This window comes from Gymnoscopelus microlampas (genome assembly GCF_963454915.1).
Source record: "Gymnoscopelus microlampas genome assembly, chromosome: 7".
Classification (NCBI taxonomy): domain Eukaryota; kingdom Metazoa; phylum Chordata; class Actinopteri; order Myctophiformes; family Myctophidae; genus Gymnoscopelus; species Gymnoscopelus microlampas.
In genome coordinates, this window is record NC_139944.1 from 36,729,607 (window position 1) to 36,751,650 (window position 22,044).

Sequence of the window (22,044 nt, forward strand, 5' to 3'; positions counted from 1 at the left end):
ATCATGGAAACATACACCCGACGTTGGGTTTTTAAAGATGCAGTGCAGTGACATTTTCGGTCATTTTATTTTGAAGGTTCAGTCTGAAACGTCGTCTCAACCGACTCTAAACCAATTAGAAGGTCCAATCCCTTCAGGCTATGGGACGTTGGAATCTCAATCACTTCAGCCGTGCGCAACACGGCTAGTGTTTGTTTTACAAGTGTGAGAGAGACGACCAGTGAAGCACGTTTGCTACTACGTGGCTTATTTCTAACCTATAATGTTTTCAGATACATATTTTAGTGTGCAGATTAAGTTTAAAATGAGTAATACACCGTCTGGATGTCATCTTGAATAAGATTCAAAACGGAGTAGCTCTGTAATTAAAATCAGCTGTGTTTTAAGAACGTGCAGCTATGGGAATCAAACAGGTGCATGTAATCAAGATTCATTTATATTCATGAAAGCTGCGTTATGTCATCACGCATGCACGTTTTCGTTTACAGGAAGTAATTAAGATTGGCTTTTTAGGGACTTTAGATATAAAAATACACAAAAATGTTTTTTTTTCAATTTTTTGGGCATCTATTGTTAGGTATGCCCATATGATGATACATACAGATATGCTCTAATAGTGTGAAAAACATATTTTTCATTTCACTACACCTTTAAGCTCTGGACTTTGATTTCCTTATAATAAAACCACATTTGATAGACATAAGTATCACCTACACAGTATCACCTACATGTTACTTATTAGAGAGAATTTTATATTTTTGTTTTCAGTTCATTATTTCCTGACGTGTGTAAATTGGAGCATTGCTCGATGCACAAATTGTCTTCTTTAAATAGACTATCATCTTATATAACCACAATTGACACAAGGAATTGACACCCTCCCTTCTGCTGATTACAGTAAAATTAGAATCACAAAGATTTGTTGACAATAATAGCCTAGTAGAGAGAGGTGCGCGCTGTGCGCCCTGGCCGTCTCCGTGAATCCATTGCACTCAGTGCAATCTTGCGGGTGGTTTTAGAATCCGCTGTGCGCTTTCCCAAAGGTGTGTGGGCAGAATAGCAATTTTGGGGATATAGTAACAACACGCCCACGGGCACGCCTCCACCCGCAAATAACTCGGTCAGCATACTTGAGAAAGGGTATAGCAGCTGCAGAATAGCGTTTAGGGACAGCGCCAGCTCCATTATCCGTATTTCACGGGTAATGGGTAGAAAATCGCGGGTAATGCTTAACGGGCACGGGTATAGCTTGGCAGAGAATAGAGCGGTGTATGTCATACAGCCTAGACAGCCTATGATTTGCATGTGAATTCTAAAACCCAACGAACAGTGCAAATTGACATTAATGGCCCCGGCGGCATATGAGTGAGGTGTGTATTCTGAGCGGACAGTCTTATGTTTACTTGACACGGGTTGCCGCGCAAAACGGCAGAAATCAAGGAGAACTCAAGGACTATTCAATCGAGGAGTCCTCAAGGAGATGTGGTCAAACTCAAGACTCTTGCAGAATCAAGGAGGGTTGGCAGCCCTGGATAGGGGACCAGGAAACAAACTATCTTCAAGTCTCACCAGATTCACAGCTACACTGAAATCATTTCCATAAGCATCTCAAGTGCCAAAGTACCCAAAGGCTCATTTGAAAGTACACTTCTCTCCTATCTAGAGACCCATTCCCACAAGGAGCAATCCATAAGATTCCTAGATAAAATTTAAAAAAATGGTTATTCACACATTGGTCACCTTTATGGAGAAATAATGGTGTCTGCTCCCAGATTGATGCATATTACAGATACAGTATGCTCGTGTGAGAGGTGTCTAAAGCACCAGAGACTAATGTAGGCAAAATATGTATTTGGGACAAACATACAGTAAGTCTTCCCCATGGATGCAGACAAAGAGGACATTGAGATCTTGTCTCTACAAGGAAACAAAAGTGAGTCATTAAGAGAATGTCAAACTTAATAGGCTATTGCTGATGATCTATGCATGTAAAAAAATGAATCAATAAATACAAATTTCATCAAATCTTTTAGTTACGCCAACATATTACAATAATGCAGGGAATCTATGTACGTACGTATGTACGTCTGTAATTTAGAGAACCGACCGACTTCAAATTCGCCACACATGTCGCAGACGATCCGAGGGAGTGCAGTGCCCGCCCAGCATCGAGGCGGTCGGATAAGTGGTTGTCTAGAACGGCCAGAAAAGGCTCTGGCCGTGGCCCAAATGAGCCAAATGAGCCGATGGCAACCCCAACCTAAGCTTGATTTGGCAAATTCCCCAGACTTGTCGGATTCCCCACACCTGCCATTTGATTACTTAGTCAGTCTACTTTCCACAGTCAGTTTGCACTCTTCAGACATTCTCCACACTTTCTCCACAGACAGTTACCAGTGCACAAGGACTTTCCAGAACCGCCAGTTCCACCCATATGCTCATATATTGGCATGCCCATACATGCCCATACTGATAACATCAGGGATCTCCATATATGGCCATACAATTGACAAGGACAGACATATACAGAGATCTCCATAAATGAGCACAAAAGGGACACAGACAGACTGACGGTTACAACAGGTACAGTACATTATAATGCAAGCCCCCAGAACCCAGTGGTTGCATTGAAGCACATTGGACATGCAGGCCATTCATAGGTACTGCAGCTCGAAACGTCTGAGGCCACTGTACATGAAAACGAGTTTCAACCAATGGGATCGACTCACAAACTTGTGCACGAGCTTGCGCATGGGGCTGCACACCTCGGTGACGCAAAACGTGTTACCGAGGCCCCAAATAGGCCTCGCCCATCACATTTCCCAACCCGGAAGAAGGGGTGATTTCGGCCCATTCGGCTCATTTACGCTCCATGTGGAGCATTGCCAGTGGATGAAAGTCTTTCAGTGCAAGTAGGAAAGAGATTTAGGATTGCATTCCATTACAGAGGAGCACTGGAGCTCAAGCAGCAGCAACAGTCTTACCACCCAGGTGCTCCTACACAGCAGCTAAAGTCTCCTTGCCATGACAACCCAGTAGTTCCCAAGAACCATAAATACAGTATAATAAAAGAGGCATGGTATTGCAGAGCTACAGTAAATGTCAGATCAAGACACAAAGGTTCATACAGCATCAATGGCAAAACATATATATATACCGGTATATACAAAATAATAAATACAAAGCTGAAGTCTTTGATGAAGTTTACAAATTGGAATCAAAGACAGATGGAGCATGTCAAAATAACAGCACTGGGTGAGCTGCCTGTGTAGGTCCTACACAGGGAGGGTGTGTGTGGGGAGAGGCAAAGCTTTGTGACAAATCAATGCTGGAGTTTGTTAACTGGTGAGTGTGATCAGGCTTGATCAAAGAGTTGGGATCATGCCAATTTGCTGTATCAGTGGTGCACTGGATGGGAGTCCACAGAGAAACATCAAGCACCCCTCTGCACATGGATTTTTAAATATTTAATAAGACAGATTGCCAATATAAGAGCATCTGAGAGGCAACACCAAAAGTAGATAGTGTGTGTGTGTGTGTGTGTGTGTGTGTGTGTGTGTGTGTGTGTGTGTGTGTGTGTGTGTGTGTGTGTGTGTGCGTGCGTGCGTGCGTGCGTGCGTGCGTGCGTGCGTGCGTGCGTGCGTGCGTGCGTCAGGCATCACTAAAAAACCTTAAACTAATGATATGAATACTGTGTCTGGTGTGTGTTTGTAGTTTGTGGCAAAACCTTGATATAAAACTGAAAACTTTGAAGTTTGAGGCTGAATGGAACATGATGCCTTGTGTCAGCATGTATGCCACTTGCATTCCCTGAATCCCCACTACTCAAGGAGAAGGAATAAGCAGAATCCCCCAACACACAGACACAAACTCATTGCATCTAATCTGAGTGTGAAAGTCCTGCTGCACTGTACAGTACACAGCCACAGGAACAGCCCTGCCTGCTTACCATATTCCAGTCCATTTGAATTTCTAAATGTGTGAAGCAGAGACGAACCTATGGATGGCCGAGGAGAGAATTAAGCTTCAGTTCCAAGTGATGTCTTTATAGAAAAAAGGATGATAGCGGTAGAAATTAATTAAATGGTGAAAAATTACATTTCGTCTCTAGCCCTAGGTAGGTCAGTTGCCCATGATCTAATACAAAGCAGATGGCAAGACACAGCATGCATGCATGATGTACTTCTTGTAATTGTAATTGTTCTTACAATGATATGCGTGCCTGTCTGCGTTTGTCTCTGTTTCTCAAACCACATTAAGTTGTTAATCTAAAGTTGTTAAAGCTGAAAACAGTGGACCTACTCTCTTCAAGCAAACCTGAGATTTCATGAAAGAATGCTAATTCTAATGCTAGCACTATTATTCTGTCAAGGTGTGGTATAATTATAACGTCACAGTGAGTGCCTCTTTGGCTTGGATTGAATTCCAAGGATTAGGGTGCACGTGCACCCACGTTTATTATTTTATATCTTTTGTTAATTGTGCTTGATATTGAAGTGTGGTTTTACATGTTGTAATTAATGTTGTTGTCTGTTTTTGTACAAATTTGGTTGTGAAGCCATGGGCGATAAGGGTGGGTGCCCCCCTCTCTGCAGCTCAGCTCTGTTGGAGACACTTTCCACTTTCAGAAATGTATAATAGAAAGAGGTTTCTTGAAGATGGGCACAAAGATCATACAACTGACATACAACTTCCTCCAGATCTTCAATCCGCTGGTCATTAATATCAAAAGGCAAGGGTGCTTCAGTTCTGATTTTCAGGGGATTGTCATTCTCAACATACTTTTAATAGCTCGACATGGAAACCCATTGTGACTCATTATGACACTCATCGTGGGTTTCTGTTCTTTTCCCAATTCATTAAAAACAACAGGGCTACTTTCTCAACCCCCCACCCAAAATCTGAAATAGAACCTCACCTGGTATCATTCTATTATAGGTGGAGATGAATAAATTAACCTACATTGTCACGATCTGCCCATTTGTCATTGCCCTGTTGTGACTCTGCTCCTGCCCACTCCCTCCCCCCACTGTGTGGCCCTGATTGGGAGACTGGCTCCACCTGGGCAACCCAGCTGTAGACTGTTGTGTAATTGGACTTGGTAGCGTATTTAAAGAGTGTTCTGTTAAGATTTAGGTCGCTGCATTATTGTCTCCTGTTCGTTTGCTGCCCTGTGCCTTGTTCCTGCCGGGGTTTCTGTTTTCAAGAATATATGTCTATGTTTTCACGTTTGCCCTGTGAGGTGTACCTGAGTTTCTAAAGTAAAGACTATTTAAGTTCATTCCGTGTGTCCTGTGGCTGTTTTCTGCATTTTGGGTCCTACATACCATCCCCGGGTGTGAGCGTAACGGATGAAAACATTCAGATGGAATTTGGCCATAGCAAGATGTAATATTTCCATAAAACGTGCATGTCACTAATAGAGGAATATGATTATTATATTGTAATATAGTGTGTGTGTGTGTGTGTGTGCATAATTTGATATGGCACTAAAACATCCAAATAAAATACAGCAGTACGCAACAGCCCAGCTCGCAAGAGAGCAGTATTACCAGAAAGTGAGCAGAGGTGGTAAGAAGTAATTAAAGGTAGGGTATGTGATATTTTTTGGTTAAAACAAAAGTTTGTTAAAAGGTTGAAGCACTATATTCTTTTTCTTTTGTGACCAAGTTTTTATTTAATTTTTTGTTCACATAGCTGGAGGATTGAACAAGCACTATATTCTGATCGTAATCATTGCTATAGAGTGTTTGTTCAGTCATTGGGATATCTCCAGCTCTATTTGGAGGTAGATGACAAAATGCCAATCAGGAGAGTACTAATTTATCAGCTTCATTTAGTGTTTCAGTTCCAATTGTGTCTGCTCATTTATTTGTCTGCATTTTCAAGTATCCTGACCTGAAAATGCATTTTCTGTTTAATAAATAGCTAGAGAGACATGGAGACTCCTGTTACTCCCTATACAATGAGGACTATCAGAATATAGAGCTATTTAACACCAAAACTAACTAAACTACTTTCCATTATTTAAGTGCATTTATCTAGGATCTTTACTTTACAGCAGGCTGAGCAGGGGTCCCCAAACTGGGGTTCGCGGACCCCCATTCGCTGGGGACTCGCAACGCCATGCAGTCCATTGATTATGTGCCCCTCTCAAGCCGATCTCCCACTGCTATAGCTCAATACTGCTTTGGGTAGTTGAAAACAGACTTAATGTCTATCAGAATCAACAATGATTGTTTACAAGCCATCAACGCAACAGTCTCAACCAGGTTGCTCAATGCTATTAGCATGCAAGGCTGCAACAAACTTGTTATGGAGATATAGGTGGATTTTGGCAGTCCCAAAAATGGAACGTGTGTCCCAATGTTTTACAGGTCTATAACTCTGAGAGTGCACAAATGGAACTAAATGGACCCGTAGGGTTCCAATTGGTATCATGTGTGCACTCTCAAGAGTTATGGGGGTCCTTGAAAAAAACAAATATACTGTCCTTGTGGACTTCTAATACGCCATAGTGTAACAGTAAATCAGTACATATTCTGAAGAAAACCTGAAGACTGACATTCAGTAATTGGGTCTTATAGGATGAAAATGACAACATTATAATGTTATATGTAAAAAGCAAAAAAAATTAACATTTGCCACGGACAAGGCCAAGTCTTGCCACGGACACATTTGTCCATGTACGGACACATTGATGACCCCTGCCTAAACGTCTTCCCATCTTTCCCTCACAACCCATGTCAGTTGTAAACCTCACACTGTGGGACACTGCCGAATACACATCGACTCCACTCTCTCAGTGAGCAACAGTTGGGGCACATATTCCTTATCCCTCATCCCCTAAACCCTCACTCCAACCAGCTTGGTGAAATACACCTATGTCATCCAAGGGCATCAGAGCCGCTCTCTCTTATCGACAAGCTGTCTTAACTAGGAAATGTTCCTGCAAGCTTGTACGAAGATAAATGATGGCACAGCAGAAGACCTAGGCTGGGAATGTGATGTATAGATTGCTGATAATGAAGTGTGTAGTTCATAACTCTGGCAGAGGAGTTCCCCGCTCACTGTTGAGGTTGTTTATGTTATCACACAGAGAGTACGTGTCTAGCCAATCAATAAAGTGTTTTTCAGGACAGGTGCATAAAAGCCTATTTAACAAGAGCTTGTAACTTATCTAGTTAATATTTGTTCATGTGTACAAAAGTATGACATTCTTTTTCAACAATGTGTCTCTTTATGAGATTCTTTGCTTTTTTATTATTATTCTATATAGTATTGCAGCATTGCAGCTCAGCTTTTCAAGGTGGCCATCTATTACAGATGTAACCCCAAGGGCTTTCCAACAACAACAGTGTTTATAGACAAGTGTTTGGCCAATACAGTAGACTCATCTTTTTTTCCTATTGGGAGCTAAGACACAGTAGTGTGTGGACTTCCCTTCCTCTTCAAATTTTTCAGTGGGTTCTTTTTCTGAGATATTGGCATCTGTGTGCTTGGCTCCATAGATCAGTGATTCTCAAACTTCTTCTACACGCTCACAACGTGTCACGATACAACGTGCTGTGAGCATGTCAATTGGCTATTTTAAAACAGATTTTGATGTTATATTAAATTTTGCTGGCCACCCCCGGAACCCCCTCAAGGACCCCTAGGGGTCCCCGGACCCCACTTTGAGAGCCACTGCCATAGATACCAACCTCATTGTTGTTTTTATGTAACTTCTTTTCAGTTCACCCAATTTGATATTCAATTGTAATTTGTACAATGTCTCAATGCCAGTCTGCCTTTGTAGAATCACTCTCTGAACCAGCAATCCATTTTGAGCTTGGAATCTAATATAATGAGTACTGAGTGCAGGTAATGCGGGTGCATATCACAGGGAATCTTAGCAAGGTGTGATGAATTGCATCATGCATGGAATTTTCATTTTGTTTTTCTTTTATCCAGTGCATGGTTTGCTGAGCATGTAGTCTTGTTAGCAGTGCCCTATACTACATTAATTCAGTAACACACATGGACACTTTCCCAGTACAACCACAGTCTATTCCTGGCCACTGAGCAGGATCCCCTTGGGCAATTGGGGGTAAACTGCCTCGTTCAAGGGCACCTCAACGGTACTCAGTGTTTCAGTGATGTCATGGGGATTTGAACCAGGGATCTTCCAGACACACCGTAACCATCCATTATGATAAGGGGTGTGTGTGTGTGTGTGTGTGTGTGTGTGTGCGTGCGTGCGCGTGCCCGTGTGTGCGTGCGTGCGTGCGGGTGCGTGTGTGCACGCGCCTATGTCAGACTCACGACAGTGTTCTCTCCATTCTGCTGCCTGTGGAGCCAATGATCTCCCCCAGTGTACAGAACATCTGTCCCAGGAAGTCCTACAGGAAGCAATGGACAACAAGGCAAACTGTTTAACATGGTACGCAGGCACAGTATTCTTCACAGATACAGAAGAACCACAGAACAAGGCAAACTGTTTAACATGGTACACAGGAAGAGTATTCTTCACAGGTACAGAAGAACCAGAGAACAAGGCACTCTGTTTAACATGGTACAAAGGTAGAGTATTCTTCACAGATACAGAATAATCAGAGAACAAGGCACACGGTTTAAAGGTGCAATCTGTTACTTATTTTAATGAATAAAACGTTATTTTAAATATTGTAGCGATGTGAGCTGGCCTGGGATCAAACACGGCTTGACAATTCACCAGTCCGGCACACAACAGGCAATACTAAGAGAGCTAGCTCGCTCAGAGGAGCGAATTACGGGCAGCCCACTTCGGTGGGGTCGCTACACTATGTTAACAATATAACTACAGTGTAGCACATGTGTAGTGGTTGAAGGTGGTCTCTCTACTCTTCCATTAAGAAATGTCGGGTAGGACCTACTGGTTGACAAGTAGTACTGCCTGAAGCTCATAATTGCAATATCTCTTCTGGCCAAGCAAGGAATTTGTCTTGATACTATAGAGTGGTAGAGTTTTTATGTTCAAATCCCGGGTAGGACATAAAACCTTTGCAACTTTAAAATGGTACAGTATACGCCCATACACAACTGTATTCCTATACAACAACATTTTTACGAAGAACTAAAATGAGAATTTCCCCACTACACATCCACACTGACTGACAAACAATTGTGCTCCAGAAATGATTTCTTGAAATGAATGTTTACATACTGTAGTCATTAATACATACAATACAGTTTGCATCATTATTATGGATCAAGTGAGTTTCATAATAACTCCTGGTCCATTGAAATTGGTTTAAAACCAATTGTTTGGTTTTAAAGGCACATTGAATGAAGGAGTCTTTTCTTTCTGAAACCATGACATGTCCCAGTCCTATGGGACCACATTCTGGCAGAGCATTGTCTCATGAGATTTGCCTGTTCTCCATTCTCCTTTCACCATTCATTCTCTTTCAAAAAGTAAGAAAAGGAATGTAATGAAGTGCCTGTTCTCTTCTTCCATTTTTAAATGGTTCACTTTGAGAGACAATCTGTTCTGAATTGTTGCCAGCTGGCCCATTATTTCAGTGTTTCGACAATCAAATTAATTGAATTCTCTCCTAAACTCAAGTTAATCACAGAGACTAAGATCGCCCACTGAATGTGTTTATGCAGTGCTAAGACCAAGCTGCTAACACAAAAATGTCCAAGAGATAACAAGACAGGAAAGAACAAAAGAAGTGAGAACGTCACGGAAAACTGGCATACCTTCTTCTCATCCAAGTCGGAGGGCAGCAAGAAAAGACAGAAACAAATCAAAAGGCTACTCAAGTCCATGTTAGACATTGTCACATAAAAAACATAGCTAATTATTTTGCATATGAACATACAGTACAAGGATCAGAAATCAGCTGATATAGTGTAGCTGCTCAGTAAATGTCAACATGCTACAGCCTGAGGGACAGTGACAGGAACAATGTCAAAAGCAGCTCTGAGCTGATTTAACATATGGCTTTTTAAAATCATCTATTCACAGCTCCCTTTTAGACCAAATCAAGAGTCTATTACTTTCTATGAATTTTTAAAGGGATTGTTACTTTCTGAACCATTTTAGCAATATTATTGTCTTGAAGTCTTATAATGAATGGGATTGGAATCAAATTAATTGAATGTACAGTAAATTAACAAATTGAAAACAGTTCAAATGAATCTGTTGAACTATGCTGAAAGAAATCAGTGTACCGTAAGTGTATCTATTGTAAGGTTATTGAGAGAATTGTTCTCTCATGTGCTTACATGTTTGGAGAGGTTGCAGCTTCTGGTGTCAACATTGTATCTGAAAGACAGGATAATAGCACAATGAATGAAATATGTTCAGGTACTGTACATAAAGCAACACTACCTCGCTCGCAGCATAATCATACAGACACCCTCCAAGGCCTCCATGAGAAAAACAGAGAGCAGAGCACCAGTTAACCCATTTAATCCGGGAACGCATCTCTGTAATTTTTTTATTTCTTTGCATATTAAAAAATAGCAAATATACAAGCTCACAGCGCGGCACTCGTAGATCTGCAAACAAACATTTGTAAAATATTTTGTTCCAGGGACCCCCAGAAACAAAGATTTGAGTTACAAATGTTCACTTTAAAAATGTATATTTATTCAAGATTTTTCAAAAATAGCAGATCTACAAGCTCATAGCGCGGCACTCAGTGCCGCGCTATGAGCCAAAGAAATATAAAATGACACAGATGCGTTCCCGGATTGAATGGGTTAAACCATCTCAACTCCAATCTCACTTGACAGAAAGCACACTGAAAACCACTCTTGAGAATACACAAGATAAAGATCATGTTTTCTAAATAAATAATATTACAGTGTGTACAGTACATTACATCTGATGGAAGAGTCAAGAAAGATACAACAAAATGAAATGTATGGATCTGGAGCAGCAAAGTAGTAGCTCTCAATCATGCTCACTACTTTGGAAGAAGAAAGAAAAATCACTGTTTGCTTTTTTCCCTTCCTCAAGGCTACTGTCTCTCCCTGGGACAACGGTTTCTGTTCATGTTCGACAAAGGAAATCCACTTGCGTGATGAATAACATTACACAGTTACGGTGTGTCCTTCAGCTATTTCAGACCTCTCCACCTCTCTCTGTATTCTTCTCTCCCTTTTCTTTCCACTCACATTCTCTGTTTAAGTCTTTTTGAAGTCGACATTAACGGAGGCTGGCAGTGCCCACACTACTTAAGAGAAACAGCCTTCACCTCACCTGCCTCTTTTCTTGATCCATTAGGAGACCACATTGACCTGATGGCACAAAAAGTATATGCCTGCCTGCCCTGTTGACCTGACCAAACACCTGATTGATTGATTGATTGATTTAACGCATCACGTTGCAACACATTATTGTGAGCTTGTAGATCTGCTATTTTAGCAGAATGTAAATTATTATGACATGAGTGGATTGCACAATTTATACAATACTAATTGCTTATACAATACTCAGTAACGGTGCAAGTTGGAAACGGTTGAAATTGCATGTCCCACCCAGTTATGCAATATCCGTTGTACCTGTTGAATCTCTGTGTCCCTTGTATGCCCATATATGGAGATTTCTTTATTTGTCTGTCACTGTCCCTTTTATGCCCATATATGGATATCCCCAATGTCATCAGTATACCCATATAGTACGGTATGGGCATGCTCATATGGACAACCGCCTATCCAACCGGCTCGATGCCAGGCACCACACTCCCTCGGGTCCTTGGCGACGCGAGCGCCGAGTTTGAAGTCGTCGGTCTGACGTTTCTCGAGATACATGAACTGCAGACGCACAGACAGACAGACAATCTAATCTAACCATTTTAAAGTTATATTAATTGCAAACACACGTCCTTGGTTCTGGTGACTGATATTATCCTTCTAATGCCAAAGAAATGATAAACGTTCTTGAAAATGAAAAAAAAGAGAGAAAAGAATAAAACAAAATAAATTATTATAGTTATTTTTATTGCGTCCGGTGTGAATGCACCTATGGATGGCAATGTTGTGAGTTTAAACCACCTTGGTCGGGTTGAATAAGAGCAGCAGGGCATCTGGGGTACACTAGGGAGGCTTTTAGACTCTATACTTTCTCCCTTAGCCCCCTCTCCATAGCCTCTCAGTTCTGTTGATGGACAGAGGAGTTCTGCATGGTCAGGAGAGAGAGTGGGACACCATGGCAAGCGTGACAGAACTGACAACGGTGTGACGGACAGACCAATGGTCCGCCTCACCGCCTCCAGCATCTGGGAGAGGGTAATTTGTGGGAAAAACGGGTGTGCAAGAGTCTCGAGATGAAAGACTTCTCATCAACAAAATGTTTGGGTTACTTTACATATGTGCTTCTTCGAGATACCAATGCATATGTTTTTTCTTTAGCGGAGAGTCCACATACCGTACATGCCAAAATGAAAAGACTGGAGAATAAATAAGAAACGAGATGATGAGACAAGAGTCCACACACTGCAAACTGCTCCTTTTTGTTTTTTTTGTGCAAATCCTTTATGCGCATTTATCCAGTTTTGCAGTATTGTAGGTCCTTACTGTACATCAGTTGCATGACAAATAAACAATCCAAACTTTTCATGTAGGTTGATGCTTCTTTTGCTGTGAAAAATCGACCTTGTCTGGAAAAATGGATTATGTTGCTTTTTCACTGTATAATATTGATGTTATGTGTGGCTGTACATTTGAAACAACACAAACAACACCTCCAAAACATTTATTTTGGGGCATATGAATCGCACAAAACAAATGTTTCCTGTGTGTAAAGACACGCTTGGTCCAACCATGTTTTATATCAAACATGAATGACAAAGACAAAGTACTTCTGTTTGAGCAGTGCATTGCAGATAGGTCACCATGATAGTGCTGTGGACTCTGGGCCAGCAAAACACTTAAATTACCCAAAAAGAAATGTTGCAACCACATTACTTCAGAGATAGAATTAGGACGAAACAAAACCAGATATATAGTGTGAAATAAAATATTTAAAGTGTATAAAACATCATAAACAAATAGAAATGACATGAAAGAAGCATGGAAAGCATCAGGTCTGGAAAACATGATTTATTTTACTCGTTACTTTTTGCTGAATCTAATCTCTTTCCCATAAGACGTGGCTAAGCTACTATAGGTAATAATACATATGAGTGTAGCACAGCTTATCTAAGAAAGGTGACAGATTTAAAATGGCAAGATCAAGACAATGCACAGCAACACAATGAGCACCTCTAGGGACCTAAATCACAAGAAAGGGGATAAATCAAAACCCTTATTTACTGTAGGGTTGTCTTTCATGTATGATAAAGATCATGGTTCAACATTACATCACTGTGCTAATCAAATCTAATATAAGGGAGCTGTTTGCAATGTGCAGACTGACTTTTCTCATATGATCTTCCTTTGTAATGAAAAGGTTGAAGCTCATGTGGAAAAATGTCTATTGTATACAGTACCTGCAAAAGCTAGATTCATTTCACAGCGCTGCTGTTTTGGGGTTTCTTGTTTTCCCTGTTCACAGTATGGTCGAGTATCAGGTTGTGGAGTAGGAGTTTAGAGAGGATAATGAAAGTGCCAACCAGCAATATCACCAGCTGTAGTACTGCAGAATACAGAGCTCTCTGCCATTTCAAACAATTTTATAGAAGTCACTCCAGAACCCCCACACATACGTTCATTACTCTCCCGCTATCGCTCTAGTTTTCTATCTCTCCTCTCCCTTTCTCCATTTCAATTGAAATCTCCCACCCCCAATGACAGCTTTGTACACAAATCCCCTTCACCGTCTATGTAAAATTGCTCTAAGGCTGTCTTGGGTGGTATCAAATGAAATTACCACACAGTGGGATAAGTCTGTGAGTGATGGCCAAATGAGATTTCGGTGTGGAGGAGTGATAGACTTGCTCGAAAATCTAATGACCTTCAATTACATGGTGGGCGACAAGAGAAGGCAGAGCTTTTATATTTGAGAGAAAGGTGGCTGGGATTCTATACATTCTGATGCAAAGACAAGCAAAACGTTATAATTAGTCTTTTGTAACAAAGAAAGTAATAAGATTATTGTTTCATGTGACAGAAGTTGGCCATGGGGTGAACGTGGCCAATTTATACTCCGTAGAAGGATGATGGAGTATAAAATTAAGCTTTAGGTAACAACAGAATGTAGACAAAACTTAATTACATTCACATTCACACACTCAGTAACTAGCTTTTGTAGCACCTGTGCTTTCTCTTTATTGGCATTGGCATTTATTTTAGTGCTCACGGGCAGGTTACCATTCCTTCCTCAAAACTATCTGTAGCAGAGCCACAGATATAGCTGGGCTGGTCTTTCATCAATAAGGCTCCCACCCAACTCAACTTTCATTTATTCATTTCCCATGTGGGGTAAACACCATCTAGAGTCAACGGATGTGTTCTGTGCAATTATACCACCTGCAGAGAGATATAATGTGGGAATACAAAACAATCAGCTTGAATAGTTATATGGTCGGATCAAAAGCCTTTGAACCTGGGGGTTGGTATCAAGATGGGTGGTGAGACTCACATTCTGATCTACCTCAAAGCTGATAGTGGAAATTATCCTTCTGTCAGTCAATTCCGCCCAAGTAAATATCTTTGAGAGCTTGGAGAGCCCTCTTGATAATTAGATATAGATCTGAGGGAATGTAATGTGTGACAGACAGACTCTTTGCTCTAAGAAGTCAAATTGTGTAGAAAGTTTTCAGAAGTTGGGAGACTGCAGATCATAATAAGCTAACAATCATGAGAGGGTACTGCAGAATAATTGTACATTTTCATATATTGTATATATTTTCAAACATAATGCCTTCAGTAAATGCCATATCTGCTTCGTGTTAACCATAGACTGTAAAAAAAAATGGCCACGGCAAGACCCATTGGTTTCTACAGACCGTTTTGAAGCCACTTTTTCGCCGAATTGAAATCCGCCATATTTTAACCCATTAAGACCTGAGGCGATTCTTTAAAAAAATCTAAATCTCAACAGTTTTTTGAAAAGAATCTGGAAAATATTTTTTCAAGATTATTCAAAAATAGCAGATCTACAAGCTCGTAGCGCGGCACTCGGTGCCGCGCTATGAGCTTGTAGATCTGCTATTTTTGAATAGCCCAAAGAAATCTTAAAATGAGACGCAGATGCGTCCCCGGTCTTAATGGGTTAACGTCCGGTCCCGAAATGCTACCGGAAACGACAACTATTGGCTGAAAGTGCAGCGAGGGCGGGTCTTCACTCAGTAGAACCAGTAGAAACCCTAGAAACATACCCTACTTTATCATTAATTTAAAAATTAATGGGACCATAATTTACTAAACGCATATCATGATGATTTAAAAAAAAACTTTAAACTAGCGATTGAAAACATAAAGTGTTCATGAAAATGTTCACTAAGTAATAACATCAAGTGTAAAGTGTTAAGAGTATAATTGGTATTGCGACTAGTAGAAGGTGAAATAGTGATATCTGCTGGGCCATTAATTGGAACTAACCTGACACCGTCAAATGGAAGAAGCTTGTGACACACATTTGTTTCACAGCCTACTTCCATCTGAGACTCCGTAGCTTTTTTTCAAGCTACTAGGCAGGTGATTGGATGATCCCGCCCCTAGCAGCCGCTGATTGGTTCGAATACGCAGCGTTGCGGGCAGCTTTACTCCCTGCGCGATCCCAGACCTCCTTCCTGAAATCAAATGCAAATGAGATTTCAGCCTGGTAAACCCCCCTCCGGAGGGAGGGGGGTTTACCAGGCTGAATTGGAACTGCATGCTGTAAGAAAACCCGGAAGAGCACTTCAATTCCAGCGCAGGGGGTTTGATTTGCCCCTTGGTATTAACACTTTGTCATGATCTGTGTCATGATCTGTCTCCTTGTTGTGTTTTCTTAGTGTGTTCCTTGTTTCTTAGTTGTAGTTAGGATTTTACTTTCAGTTGTGTTCCTTTTATTTTGTTTTAGTTTTTTAGTTGTTAGGGTTTACTTTAAACGTGACCGTGACTGGTTGGTAACATCGGTACAGTATGCCATTGTACTGATGGCATGAGGTGATACTGATTGTAAAGCAGTTGCGTTGCGTGAACTTGCATCATTGGTAATAGCTTCCGCTTTTCCTGTCTGATGAAGCACTCTCATCTTCCTCCTCTCTCTCTCTCTGAAGTCTTGTTGTAGACCTGTCAAAACCATGAAGATCATCTGATGATGAAGCACACTCATCTCCTCCCTATCTCCATTCTCTCTCTCTCTCTCTCTCTTGTTGTAGAACTGTCATAACATGAAGATTTGATGAAGCACAGAGCTCGCTCTCTCTCTCTCTCTCTCTCTCTCTCTCTCTCTCTCTCTCTCTCTCTCTCTCTCTCTCTCTCTCTCTCTCTCTCTCTCTCTCTCTCTCTCTCTCTCTCTCTCTCTCTCTCTCTCTCTCTCTCTCTCTCTCTCTCTCTCTCTCTCTCTCTCTCTCTCTCTCTCTCTCTCTCTCTCTCTCTCTCTCTCTCTCTCTCTCTCTCTCTCTCTCTCTCTCCCTCCCTCCCTCCAAGTCTTTTCAAGTAACACAAGAAAGAAAAAGGTTGTGCATTAAGTAAGATTCTTCTCTGTACAACAGTGATGACCTTGTGTGACATATATAACCAGCTCATTGCTAGATAGAAATACTGTAATATATCACTTTGGTCCATATCTTTCTATTGTGACTGTAGGCTAAAAATAATCTGTGCAGCGAGGTGGGGGTTTAATAATTCATTCCCTCCAACCAGGGTGCTCCCTTTTATTGGAATCCCCTCTCATGACCCCATATCGAGGAGACCACAACGCCCTCCTGGGACTTGGCAAGATCCATATCTGGGCCAAGCAGGAGGAAACCAAGTGTGCAGCAATTTATTCCTATTTATGTCTCATGCTTGTTTCCTTTGCTCTTGTTGCGCGCAAATGTGGGGATGTTTGACTATTTATTGATTGATAATCACTCAAAAAGCAACCCAAAAATATGCTTTTCATCAACATGTTATCGACTTCAGAACCTGATATAAGGTCACAAGATAATTACATGACTTGACTGTGCTGTCACCAATATATGCCAAGTCATTACTCTGGTTAAGGCTTTTTAGCCAATGTTGCTCATCTATAATGGTCTGATATCAATCACTAAGAATGAACCTACAGAATAAGCAGCCTGTAGGTACATATAGGTGTGTGTGTGTGTGTGTGTGTGTGTGTGTGTGTGTGTGTGTGTGTGTGTGTGTGTGTGTGTGTGTGTGTGTGTGTGTGTGTGTGTGTGTGCGTGTGTTAGTGTGTTATAGTTTGATGTATTTAATAATTCAACACTAATGATTTATTTTGTCCGGAGATTAAGGCTCCTTTCTAAACAGTTGGCTGCTGCTGTCCCAGGGGAAAGCAGCTCTGCCAAGTCTCCACACTCACCCACATGTACACCTACAGTAACTTATTGCCATATATCTACACGCTCTATGGTGCAGGGTGGCATATGGTCTAAAACACACAAAGCAATTACGTTGGGGGTGTGTCCGCTTTCAATTTTGCTAGTTAAACGGCGTGTTATCTGGACGCAAAGCTTGGCGCCTAGGCACAAATGGGTTGTCTCTGAATTAGTCATGAGTGTGTTTTGAGAATGTAATAATCAAACACTCATTCTTAGTTATGTTCTTTATTTAAAACACCTATTAAAGCATGACAGAGGTGCTGCGTCCCATGCGTCCTTGCCGGAGTTCCAACACAGATATTCCCGACTGTTACTGCTCTCCATTGAGCAGAGCAGATAAAGAAAGCCAGGTTATGGGTTCTTAACATTCTTACAGGATGAGAAGTATTTGAACATAATCTATCAGCAAGTGTAGTAGGCTACCTATTAAAATAAATGCATTTCTTCCTCTCTCCCTTTCTCTCTCTCCCTTCCTCTGTTCTCACTGCTCGTCTTTGGAGATGAATAGCAGCGGCTACTTTTTGTTATATTACTTATTAATAGGAATAATGAAAATGCTTCACATAATTATGGTTTGTCTCCCGTCTCAGAGTAGAGACAGGAGACTTCCCAGCATTGCAAATTGGATGACGGCAATGGACACTGTAATGGATAATATCTGGCTCAGCTCATTCAATATTTTTTTCAACATCAATCGAGCTAGTTCAGGTAGGCATGGCAGGCAGGAGGGTAGGTAGCTGCTACACACTCACACTCACTTTACCTGCCCCCCTCCCCCGCGCACTCATTCGCTAACAAGGTAATGCATACAACACCCACGTTAGTCAGATGGTCTTTCCTCACTCATCTCCCTTCATTCCCATTCGCTAACAAGCTAATACATACGCCCTCGATCTAAATGGTTCATTTATGCGGTATATTTAAGCAGAAAACATTTCACTCTTCATGCTCATTATTGCTCTCAGCTCTCTTCCTGCAGCTGTCTGTTAAAAAATTCCCTCCACCTCCCCAGCCTCCTCCTGTGGCATGCCATCTAAGTTAAATGTATGATTCTGTGGGTTGTATAATGTTATATCTGTTAACTATCTTAACTTATGCTTGAAGGGCTCAATATTTAAATGTTTGTTCTGTGGATTCTATGTTTATGTGGATTGTATGTTAATCTGTATATTAACTTATGCCCTTAAAGCAGTGAAATTCGTCCCCTGTGGAGTTTTCTTGTGGCCCTGTAATTCCAACTGGAACACATTCCATATTCCGAAAATATACTATATCGGATGGTTCGTTGTACAGGATGAAAATGTTTTAAACTTTTCATAGCCGTTAACCAAAACTCGTTAATGGTTAATTAAGGCGCTCACATAAAAATGTTTGCCTGCTTGGTGTTTGGTACTATAGTACAACAGTAACATTATGTCCATTGTTACAGTATGTGCTATAGGTACTATAGGACCATAATGGACATGGTGACGTACTGCTTCATACTGCATTTACGCATTTAGATGTTTGAGAAGATAATTTCTGTGCCAGACCTTTGTGCAAAGGCTTTGATTTTGAATTTGAAAAAATAGGAAGTATGCATATCAATGTGTTCTGTGTACAGGTCCCTGGTGCGAGCCCTGCTTTCCCACCTAGTTGTAATAACACACTCCCTGCTTCGCCCCTAGTCATGCATTAGCAGTAGGCTACTACTCTGTGATGGAAAATATGCTCGGCACTGGCATTGCCTGGGGGGGGGGGGGGGGGTAATTTACGATTCTGTGCTTATCGGTACATAACTCGGAAGGGGCTGAGTAGGCTCAAGCGAACTTCGCAACGTTCAGCACGGCAACTCGCGGTCCAAAATCATACTTTATCGGCGGAAAAAAAGTAGTCAGCGGTTGTTGGAAAAAGTACAGTCGGTAGTGGGAGTCAAACCCTGGAAGTGGGTTGGGAGAAGGGTTGGGAATCTAGTGATTAACGAGGCAAGCCACTGAGGCCGGTGGTGTTTTTTGTAATGGACGAACTGCACTCAAAACTCATGTTGTCAAAAGGTTTTCACCCATGAGGGGGCGCAGCCAGGCTGGAGGCAGCATATACCGGCAAAAATGCACGTCTTTCCCACCTCCCCAGCTGGCCACAGAACATTTATATATATTATGATCGCGTGTCAGACCGTTGGTAAACACAAAGGGGATAACTGTTCGTCGTCCAGAGAAAAGAAAATATAAACCGAGCTTTCCCTTAGTTTTTTAGACCATGTTAAAACTACGATGTCTAGCCAAAACCAGGGCAAAACCAGTTAAAGGTAGGGTAAGTGATTTGCTTTGGTTAAAATAAGTGTTAAATAGCTCTATATTCTGATAGTACTCGTTGCTATAGAGTGTTTGTTCAGTATTAGGAGTCTCCTTGTCTCTCCAGCTCTTTATTAAACAGAAAATGCATTTTCGTTTCAGTTTCAGTTTCATTTGTATCCAACCAGGACAGAGAACTCAATCAGGATACAGATTAAACAAATGAAATTGGAAGTGATGACACTAAGAAATGAGCAGACAAAATTGGAACTGGAACACTAAACAAATTAAGCTTATAAATGGGTACTTTCTCCTGATTGGCTGAGATTGTGACACCTACCGAAAAAAGTATTTTCTGTTTATTAAAGAGCTGGAGAGACAGGGAGACATATGTTACTGAAAAAAACACTCTATAGCAATGATTTAACCAAAGAATATCACTTACCCTACCTTTAACTCAAGATAGAGCCATTTCCAGGAAACAGATAAACAGGATGTGGGCGGGAGGGAAAATCTTTGGATGACGCTATTTCCGGCGCAATCGTTTATAAAACAATAAAACAAATAATTGGACGGGAATTCCCGTCCGTGGCAATGTTATCCATTGCAGAATCGGACGGGAATTCCCGTCCGTGGCAATGAAAGAGTTAATAGAAACTGCAATCTTTCTCTTCAAGGAAAGTTAGCATGCTATAATATCAGCCATTATTCTCGTATTTATACATAAAAAATATATAATGTACATTGAATAGGTTAAGTGGTCCTTTAACGTTTTCCAGTTAAACGGTCGAACATGATTTCTTTTCCTTCAAGTAATTTTTACAACTGTGGCCCCCTGCCTAATATTGTTGGATAACCCTGCCTTAAAGGGTTCATGTTATGCAATAACATAACAATATCTTATGCTCTGCTTCTGCAGGGGGTTTGTGATCTCAGATATTCTGTCACAGATAATCTGTAGTATCACAGGAGCAGAGTCACACTGCCAAATTCAATGCAATAGCATTGCAATAAATGATTATTCCTGACGAAAAGTGTCAGGAATGCATAAATGTCATCTACCAAGTTTGTGAGTGTTGTGTTGACATTGTGAATCTGCCTATGGCACACATAATAATGCAATAATTCTAATTAGTAAGGAAATACCGGCGATGTTTTTGTGCTGGATAGCAAGAGGTAGAGCTTGGGAATCAGAAGGTTCCCGGTTTGATCCCCGGCTTCCCCTGGGTTAGTGTCAAAGTGTCCTTGAGCAAGACACTCCTTTTGACTTTTTTTCACTGTCCCTAATGTAAGATGGCAATGAACCAGCAATGCACCAGACCACACCTCATTTAAGACCAACAACTCATCAGCACACAGATGAGCGTAGTAGTGGGTAATTATATAACACGTGCACTCGCAATGATAATTGGGATGTGTCTAGCACCATTTATAGAAGCGCCGGGTGTAAAACAGAGCCCTTAATTAAGAATGTTTGCAGGCTACAATGGCCATGTCAGGTGCTCCTACATTATACATGCGTTTTGCCTTCCCTTCCACTAGTGCACTATTCCCCACTCAATATGATTTTTTTTTTTTTACAGAAAGCCCAACTCTCATAGCCTATTATGCTCTTCAAGTCAAGTTTTGCAGCACTCCTTAATGCAACACAAATATGATAATGAGGCCCTTGACATTAAGGTAGGGTTTTAGACAGACAGACAGACAGACAGACAGACAGACAGACAGACAGACAGTATTGTGTGTCCTTGGCCATCTCTCTGCCCTCAACTGTCCTGTCTGAAGAAAGCCTATTAAAAACAACACAGCTTAATTAAGTGTTTGCTCTATCTACTCTCATCTGCAAATGGGGTCCAGATAGCCTCTCGCTTTGTCCACGTGGACACAGGCTGCCCCAACTCACTCAAACTCTGCCATTCAATTAAACCAAGACGATGAAAGCCTCTTCAATCTGTTCCTTCTCAAACATACCATATGGGGCTGATGTTCTGTTCAAATCACGTACAGTACTGTATTTAAGTGAGCACAGGGGAGGGTGATCACTGGCACACTGGCATAAGTGTGAGCGAGAGCATTTTTATCTTAAAATAAAATATGTATTTTTGAAATTGAAAATCGTTTAAATTAAGACCCCCCACATCTGTATGCAAATCACATCCTGCACATAATTCTATATTCATTCAAACTCTGAAGTCTATCTAGGGAGGGAGTCTTGGAGATAGGTGGGTCATTGCTGAATCTAATGATCATTACATCCTGATGTAAAAGAAAATATTTCAAAAGAAGAAGATAATCAGGAGAAGAAGAAAAAATAAAGGTTG

The 22,044-nt window shown here is 41.1% G+C and overlaps 1 protein-coding gene across 1 annotated transcript in view; it reads right to left on the bottom strand.

Moving 5' to 3' along the window:
* The window catches only part of LOC311048542 (copine-9-like), a gene marked incomplete at both ends in the record, with an annotated part of 130,705 nt that overhangs the window by 77,450 nt on the left and 31,211 nt on the right, over nt 1-22,044 (bottom strand). The window contains 2 exons of the mRNA XM_084061801.1: nt 8,305-8,381; nt 10,252-10,291. Coding sequence (XP_083917927.1) covers nt 8,305-8,381; nt 10,252-10,291 — 117 coding nt within the window. The remainder of the gene's footprint in view (nt 1-8,304; nt 8,382-10,251; nt 10,292-22,044) is intronic.